General features: G+C 40.8%; 1 protein-coding gene across 3 annotated transcripts in view; it reads left to right on the top strand.

The window, feature by feature from the left end:
- Positions 1 to 94: 94 nt before the first annotated feature.
- The window catches only part of TBC1D30 (TBC1 domain family member 30), a 52,365-nt gene continuing 43,346 nt past the window's right edge, over positions 95 to 9,113 (top strand). The window contains exons 1-2 of one of the 3 annotated variants that reach the window (XM_063155121.1): positions 95 to 347; positions 2,691 to 2,855. In XM_063155121.1, the coding sequence (XP_063011191.1) occupies positions 95 to 347; positions 2,691 to 2,855 (418 nt within the window). Of the gene's footprint in view, positions 348 to 2,690; positions 2,856 to 3,409; positions 3,434 to 9,113 lie in introns of those variants that run through there. The other 2 variants (XM_063155126.1, XM_063155125.1) reach the window with 2 other exon arrangements.

The following is a 9,113-nucleotide window of genomic DNA, read 5'->3' as shown; positions in this document are numbered from 1 at the left end:
GGCCGCTTCCCCTTCCCCTTCCCCTGCCCGCCCCTCCCCGGCGTGCGACCGTGGGACGCGCCGAGCCCGGAACCCGGCGGCGGCGGCGCGGAAGATGGATGCGGCGGAGGCCGGCGCGGGCGGCAGGGCGGGCAGCAGCGCCGACAGCCTGGCCGAGGAAGAGGAGGAGGAGGACGAGGCGGGTCCCGGCAGCGGCCGGTCCAGCCGCCCCTCGTCGCTGGTGAGCGGGCTGCTGACCGAGCTGTACAGCGCCGCCGAGGCGGCCGTGCCCTCGGGCAGCGCCCGCTCCCGCGGCCTCCGGGAGCTGCAGCAGCGGCAGAGCCAGGTCAAGTACCTGCGGCTGAAAGGTACAGCCCGCCGGGTACCCCTGCGCCTCGCTTTTCCTCTGGGCCTGCCAGGCCGTCCTGCCCGAAGATGCCCTCCGTGCCTGCCGCACGTGTCTATGTGTGTATATATGTCCATTTCCCGGCTTTCTGCATGGCCGTGGCTCCCAGCGGCTTCCCACGTGCTGTTAGCTGGGAGCTCAATTAGACTAGGGCCTCCTGTGCTGTTGGCCCCTCTTTTCTTTCAGGTGCCCTGGGAGCCGAATTAGGGTCGTCTGCTACTAGTTCCTGTGACAGACTGCCTAAGCTTTTGTGTTTCTGCGAGTTTGGTGCTTTTCCTCACTTATAGTAAATAATAGATGTCCGGTTTCTCTCTTTTCTCTCTTTTCTCTCTTTTCTCTCTTTTCTCTCTTTTCTCTCTTTTCTCTCTTTTCTCTCTTTTCTCTCTTTTCTCTCTTTCACTCAGTCCTTATTTTCTGAATCTAGAAGAGATGCTACACACAGAGTATCATAAGAGTTTTTCTCAGAACGTTTTAGTTCTACTGGACATAAACTAAACTGGAGAACTGTAAAGCTTATTTGGAGGTCGGCCTGCCTTCTGACAAAAAAAAAAAAAAAAAAAAAGGAGTGTAATGAAGAATGTAAATGCTGGAGTCAATGAGAATCTAAATGAATTTTTAAAAGAATTCTTCTGAAAGTTAGGTAGTCTCAACAGTGCATGTTTGTAAAAGACTGAGACGTGCAACTCCAAGCAGATCCAATGAAGAGGAAAAGAGAACAAAGGCCTCTTGTCTCCTGATGTTTAATCGCTTTTGCTTTTGATGAGGAAAAAAACCCAAGAGGTGACTAAATATGCCTGTTTTTCAGAGCTGGACAAACAGCTATCTGCTTCCGTGTTTGGCTTCTTAATGAGATGACACGCCTTCTGATGTTACTAGGATGTAGCTCAAGTTCTTCTGTGGGTCCTTTGGCAACCTGCAACTCAACAGGAAATGTTCTTGTTCAGAAATTTATTTTGTGGTGTTTCAACTCATTCATTTTGCTGCCAAGTTACTGTTTTTTTAGAGGCACAGCTAAGTGGCACAAGAAAAGAGTAAAACTCACCAGACAACTGTATAAATGGTGGCTGTATAAATTAGTTAGTACAAATGCAACTTTTTTTTTTCTTTTTTTTTTTTCTTTGAAATCCATATATCTAGTTTTAAATTACATTGCCTGGCACAGGTGGTTGGGAATTGTATCTAAGCAGCAGATGCTGAAACAGCGTAGTGACTATAAAATTCAGTATTTTTTTTCCAGCGGCTCCTTCGTCCTTGCAATCATACTTTTCACTAGCCCGTGGTCGATGGTCATTTCAGCCTAGATTTTCCTTTTCTTTAAGCTCTCCAGAATTATTGAAACAGCTTTTCCACATGAGCTGAGCTGTTTACCATCCCACTGACAGTAGCTTTTTTGAATGGGTATATATATTTCTCATTAGATCAGGTTACTGAAGAATGGATTTTTTTGGATTTATTTTCTTTCCAGGCGTCAGGGGACAGGGGTTGCACTGAAAGTGATAGTTTGAAAAGTTAGCTGCAGGGAGCAGGCAGCTGTGTAGATGCTGGTGCAAGCCGTGCCAGGCTGTTGCAGGGAGGAGCTGGAGAGGTCAGAATGTGATGGGCAAGACCCAGGATTTCACTGGCGGGGGGAGCATCTGAGAACAGAGCAGAGGACTCTGAAAAATGGATGGACTTAAGACATCTCCCCAACAACTCCCTTTTCTGGTCCTGAAGTTCACCTCAGGGGGGGGGCAACAGGAATATTAGAACTGAGCTGAGACATTTGGATGAACTGAAGGGGTCTGCTGGCGCTATAACTGGCCCATGGGGATAACTGAGGCCATGACAGTCATCTAGCTGCATCTTAGTGGAAAGAATTTCCCACTTAGAGCTTATTCTGGAGTTGCATTTGTAGCTCTGCAGGCAGCTTCTTGAACACGTTCCCTTGTCTGTTACAAATGTATATCTTGTCCAGGCAGCTTCTGGAAGGTACTGTATTTAAAATGTATCCCCTGGTTGCACTCATTGATATATTCTATCTGTATCTGTCACGTTCCTAGAAGTTTGTAACAGGATGGTTGTTAAGATTCATGCTGTGTGCAATAAATTGAAGTACTTTTGTTCAAAAGAAAATTAAAGACTTTGGCTCAGATTCTGAAAGTGATTATAACTGGGAATTACCCCAGTCAATAGAACTTGTCATTTATAGAAAGCTTGTATTTGTAAATGTCTGTGGGGCAAGTGCCTTTGCACTTGTGTCAACTACAATAAGCTGCTTGTGAATCTTTTGGCATGCACTGAAGTTGTTTTCTCTGCTTGTTGGCAGATGTTGATGAATTAACAACTATAAAACGAGAACTGAATTACAGAATTTCCGTTCAATCGGCAAAGTTGCTCCGTCTCCTGAAGCAGAAGGACAGGCTTGTACAAAAAGTCCAGAAGAACTGCGACATTGTCACAGCTTGTTTACAGGCAGTTTCCCAGAAACGCTGTAAGTACTCTCTGTGTGCTTGTGTAAATAGTTTGTTTCATTACTGTGGGCAGTGTTTCATTTAAGCCCTCACACTTAATTTAAAGTCAAGAGGCCAGGCTGTGCTATTCCTTAGTTATGACTGACTCCTAATGATGTCAGTTTTACCTGGAAACAGACAAAGTGCAACTAGCTCAGCTGGGTAAGCTGCTGTAGCCTCAGCTGTTAGTTCTGTGTAACTCTTTTCTACCAAGTTGATCCAAGGTGAAGAGTATTAGCAAAAACAAACCTACTTCTCTCAAAGCATCTGTGTTTTGGGGGTTTTTGAAACATTGTGTGGGAAAGAGAAGAAATCATGTTCTTTAATTGTTTAGCCTTTTTCCCCTGCACAGTAAAACCTTTTTATTTGACTTGGCAAAGTTGTCATCTTAAGATAGACTGAAGTGCTTTTTGGTAGTTCTTCTAAAGTAAAACTTCATGTAACGTCATATGTAAGAATAAATAGAAATTATGCCTTTGGAAAGGACGTGTGAAAATAACCTAATGTTCCATCTTATTTTTTCATTAACATGCAGCGTGACAGGTACAGAAATGTTCAGGTACAGTAAATAAAGCATGGTCTTTTCATAAAAATGTCTGTAGGAACTTTGAGGTGCATGTAAAGACTTTGTTGAAACAATTTTACTGTAGTGGCATGTGCTAATGTAGTCAAGGTCAGAGCTTGTGTATTAATGTGAAACATAATTTTTAAGCATTTAAAAGCATTCCTTTGTTTTACTTAAACCTGGCATGAAAGTTTTTTGCTGTCATCTACTGTGTAGGCATATTTCTTCTCAAAAACTCCTTTCTTAACATCAGCTTGATAACCAAGGCCTCCATGCCACCAGTATGGAAGCATATACTATAGTCTCCTTTTAAATGAGACTACTTGAATCCACTACATATTTAGAGGATTTTATTGTAAATTCTGAATGCTTTTTTCCCCACATAGTGGAATCTCTGTATAGAAGTACAACTGTACTTTTCAATTAACCTTAAGTTCACATTCAGCTCTTTGAATGCTACCATTAAGCAATCTATACACACCAATTGCAAACAAGTACTGTGTCACGAAAAGATGGAAATTCTGTCTAACCCTTTTTGATTACTGCTTGACACATTAACTCCTAGTGGTAATTTCAGTTAGTTCAGAAATTACAGGGCTGATAAATTTGATCTCTTGTTTTCTGGCATGTTTTTTATGATGCTCTAATCTGATTCTACAGATAGAAAAAAACTATTTCAAAAATGCTATGCTCAAAACCGTGTTCAGTGTCTGAAAGTTGAGGATCTGTGAGTTTTGCAGCTCACACAGGGAGCCATTGACTCTTCAGTCTTAGACCTGTGCTGGCTCTTGGTCTCTGCTGGCCTGGCCCCTGACAGCTTTGGGAGCTTTGGGAGACCACATTGCTGACTTGCTTGTGCTTCAGGGCCACTGACAGCCAGCACAGTGCCTGCAGCACTTGAACCCCAGAGTGAGTAGGGGAAATGTGGGGGAACAGTTCCAGGGACATCTTCATAACTTACTGTGTTTCTCATTATGCTGCCGACGCTTGTCCTTAGCAGGTGATGCTTGTCTTGCATTCAAAAAGGCATTACCATAGAAAATAAAACTCACTGCAGAGTGAAATGCATTTTGGTTGGACACATGAATGTTCATGGCTCTGTTAAAGGAATGATAAATTGTTCTATAGAATATATGATAAAATCAGTACACTCTGTAGTACTTCTGGTTTGTAAGATATATGAATGAAGTGTTTCATTTTAATAATGCTTTTTAAATCTAAATTTAAATAAATTCTCCAATGAAGAAAATTAGTAAGAAAGAAATCACAGTGATGGCCTCATGGCAGACATGGCACTTCTTTCTCTTACTCTTGTGATTTTGACTTATTTGGGGTAAGAAAAGGTATACGTTTCTCTGGAAGCACTAAGAAATATTTCAAGTCCATATTAGAAACAAGCAGAGTGCTTTATCCACTTAGTTATTTGAGAAAAGCAGAATTCAGTAAAAAAAGGTTTTGCAGCTGTCATCTAAAGAGTATGTGAAAGACATCTCTTGTATTTTATATAGTGACATCTTGCTTTCATTACTAAATATATTTTGACTGATCAAATTGCAAACCAGAAGTTCCTTGAATCGTAAATTGTGATTGGTTTTAATCAAAACAAACCCAAACCCAACAAACAAACAACCCAAACCAAAACCATGTATTATCTTTAATTTATTTAGGAATAAAAGGATCTAGCTTAATTGTAAGTCAGTCTGGCTGGAAACAAGCAGGAATGCTTAAATCTGATTCATTATAAAATAAGCTGAAGTTACAGAAACAGAAAGTTCATTAATATTCTAATGTATTTTTAATGAAGAAATAGTTTTAGTAGAAAATTTCCCAAATATATAAATAATTTCTCTGTCATAGCTGTGTTGCTGTGGTGGTGCTGTGTATATAGTAACTATAATACTTTTAAATGGGCCTCATGCTGTATTCAGAAAGACCCTTAGTATTCTTCTTTGTAATACTTGTTTAGAAACTATGATTAAAGTATTAATCTTCTATTATTTGAGCATTGCTTCTGTATAGAATTTTCTAAGATAACAATAAACATTTGCTTTCTAGTTTTTCTTTTCCTTTTTCTGGTTTGATTTAATGCAGTGCCAGTAGAGGGAGACAGAATGTTTTATTTTGTGTAGAACTAGAGGTGTATCTCTGGTTTTCATAAGGATACAAAAGCCATCAACCTTCCTTAAACATGAAGGGAAGTGCTTTATAAATGTGATCAGGCAAGAACTGGATGAAAAGGTTTAGCACCAGGTTGTCAAATAAATGTTACTCGCAAAGGAAATATTAATTTTCTTATATGAAATAGATGGAAAACAGTGACAAATAGCTCTTTACTTATAACTGAGATCATTCATTCTCACATGGTTGTCGAAGCTATTCAGCAGCTCCTGACTAAATGAACTGGATGTTTTGGAATCCAAATTGTTTGGAATCCAGAAATTCAGAGGGTTATGCCTCAGAGTGTTAACTGGACAGAAAGGCAGCATGAACTGGCATCAGCTGGGCACAGATTTGTCCCCTGAGCACGAACAGTTTCCTGGTGGAAGGCTGGGCTGTGAAGTCTACTCAGTTTCCGAGAACAAGTTACTGTCTCTGTAGCATTAACTTTTCTCACAGGGTATGGAACACAGAGGAAACTGGGAAAGCGTTGCCTGATGTTATTTGCACGTTGCATGATTAGGAGGGAACTGAGCAAGATCCCATTACCATGTGTAGCTGGAAAAGTGCAACTTAGACATGCAAAAGTAGTCATACATCTTGATTAAATTTCTAGGTTTTGTCTCCTCATTCCCTTCTCTCAGTCTTACTGCAGTTCTGTGTCCTGTCCCATCTTATTTTTTTCCCTGCCAAATGCTTTATTAGCTTTTCTTACATGACCCAATCTTTAAATATTGAATTTTTCAGCACTGTCCCATTTCCCCATCCCTGCATCTTGTCTCTCTTGCAGTGTCTACCCAGACTACTCCCTGTCCTTGAGTTTTCTTCACAGTATTCCTTGGTCCCCTTCAGCTGTGCTTCCTTGTCTTTTTCCTGTATGTACTAATTATCTACTTGCCCATTTTCTCTATCCCTCCTCTTCCCTCAACATGGTTACAAAACCAAGTCACAAATTCACAATTTTTAGTTCATAGGATAAAAGTTTGGTTCAAGGTGTGAGAACAACTTGAACAAAATATAGTGTGGTCACAGCTAATACTGAGTTGGTTGAACTTGAACTTGATAAGGTTCTTGGAGGAGAGGAAAATTTTTCATAATGAAATCAATCAGCTGCTGAAATAATCTCCCCAGGAAAGTGGTGGATTCCTCCATGTTGGATGCTTTTAAGATTTGGCTGGACAGGATGCTGGACCATTTTGCCTAGACCATGCTTTTGTTGAGAAAAGTTGATGATCCCTGAGGTCCCTTCCAACCTGATATTCTGGGATTTGGTGAGTGATTTCACCCTGGATCAGATGTCTTGCAACATGGGACAAGTACTGATGTACATATTAATTACATTAATTGCATTATTACTGATGTAATAATTCATGCATATTGAATTTTGCCTGTGGCTCATCTGTCTCTTCCCACTCACTTCCCTGTAGTTTGATGTACTGTTGCAGTTGTATAAATATGCTTTAACCTGGAACACCCCACATACTCTGGTTAAATTTTTTTATTTCTTAGGAAGCCTTGAATTGTTCAGTGAATATTGCTGCTGTGGCAGTTTAGTGGAGGTGGGCTGGGCACTGGTTAGCAAGGATTTTCTGATCCATTCTGTGTCGTGTGCTGGTTTGCCAAGAGTGAGGTAATGGAGCAGTTAGGAAAGGAGATAACCTGTATTTGGTGATGCTGGAGCTTGGCTCAGTGGGGATGGTAGCTGTGCTTGCTCCATCAGCTGCACTGGGCTACTGGGCAGCAGTTCTTTAGATCTGGATGGTGAAGTTCACCTGCTGGTCCCTTGGGATGGGCATGCACAAGGCAAAATGGCTTTAGACCTAAGTGTGCTCTTAACTGACTTGTTCACTGTTACCCAGAATTATGAATAAATTGTGTAATTTTTGAAAATATTGCAAAAAAGCCCTTCAAAAGAGCCACCTAAAGTGATGAATATAGTATTAAGTGCCATTTGACTAAGATACTTCATTCTGCTTCAGCCAGCAGAGATTCTGGAAAATCTGAAAGCTTATTCAATTGCAATTGGAGCCTGGGCTGAGAAGGATTACTTTTCTTTTAACATTAGGCTTGGAGGAGAAGAACTGCAAACTTTCTGCAACATTCATTGCTGTGCATCAGGGCATTAAGAAATGTTTCAATAAGTAGGTGTGTGTCATGTTTAGTATTTGCTGAAATAAATTAGATTGTGTGTTTTGAGTATCTGTTAGAGTAGGAGAGAGCTTGGGTGTTGTCAAACATAATAACAACTGTGTGGAGCACAGACTGACAACTAATCACTAACAGAATAACCCTGAGGAGTTTTTAGGCAGTGAATTCCATGGTTACTTTCTTTTGATGAGAATATCATCTTGGAACTGATGTTTGAGCAGCACAGTTGGGATGCTGGGACTTGGGGAGTACTTTAACAGAGGAGCAAGTTCTGGTGTAGCACTGTGTCCCATCCCTCTCACAGGATATTCTTCTAAAGAGCTGTCAACGTAGTGCCCAGATTTAAAGTTCAGTTGTGCTGCTGGTGGGATGTGAACACAGAGGGTGATCTTGCACAAAATGAATTTTGATGTCTTTGATCACTTGACGTTCAGTAGCATTGGTAACCCCGTCGTAGGGGGAGAGATGGCCCCACAGCAGTGTCTCCAGGCACCTCTTCAGGATGAGCTGTGCTAGCCCCAGAATGCTGACTGGTGTGTGACTCAACAGAAGCCCTTGTCGGGCTAATTAAAAATACTTAAACTGACTGCCATCTTCTCTTGCTGTGAAAACAAAGCTGTAATGTCAATTCTAAATTGGCAAACTGTGCAGTCAGTTTCCTTACAAACCTGGCAAATTGTGCGATTGTGCAGATTTGATACCTCTCAGAGGCCACTTTGAGGCTAATTTAAGTTTCTTAACTCCTAAGGTGAAGTAAAGTTTCTTTACTTTTCTGGTGTTGAAAAGATAATTTTTTTCTTTCTTTTTTCCTTGAAAGAGAGAGGCTAGATTTGCTGTCTAATTTGGTCATAGACCAACTGAGAAGTTCTTGTGGTCTATGTCACTGCAGAACATCAGATTCAAAAGGTGGCAAGAACTAAGTGCTTGGAGCGTTACAGAACATGGAATCCTCACTTTTGAGGGAAATTCTGCTTTAAGGATACAGCAACTAAAATATCTTGTTCCAGCATGAAATAAAACACCCACTCACAGGAGTCAATTGCTTATGAAGCAAAATTCTGAAAGTTTGCATTTCAAACTAAAATGCTTTGTTCAGATGCCTTTTTCATTTCATATTATGTAATGAGCTATTTTAAAATAAGATGTTTAATCCCAAAAAGAGTAAAAATCATGCTTTTAGCATTTGGAAATCTATTTTTGTCAAAGATGACATTTTGCTGTGAAGGACTTTGCTTTCCAAAAACTGATATTTTATGTGAGACCTTTCCATTAAGGTGGTTTCAACCAACTATATTACAGAGATTCTCCTGAGAACATTCTGCAGCTCACTCCCTGGCTGCTCAGCACTGGGATTGCCAGGCTGCTTAGG

The sequence above is a fragment of the Melospiza melodia genome, chromosome 4, assembly GCF_035770615.1.
Source record: "Melospiza melodia melodia isolate bMelMel2 chromosome 4, bMelMel2.pri, whole genome shotgun sequence".
In the NCBI taxonomy this organism is placed as follows: domain Eukaryota; kingdom Metazoa; phylum Chordata; class Aves; order Passeriformes; family Passerellidae; genus Melospiza; species Melospiza melodia.
Note: the sequence above shows the minus strand (reverse complement) of the source record. Positions and strands in the feature narration are given on the sequence as shown.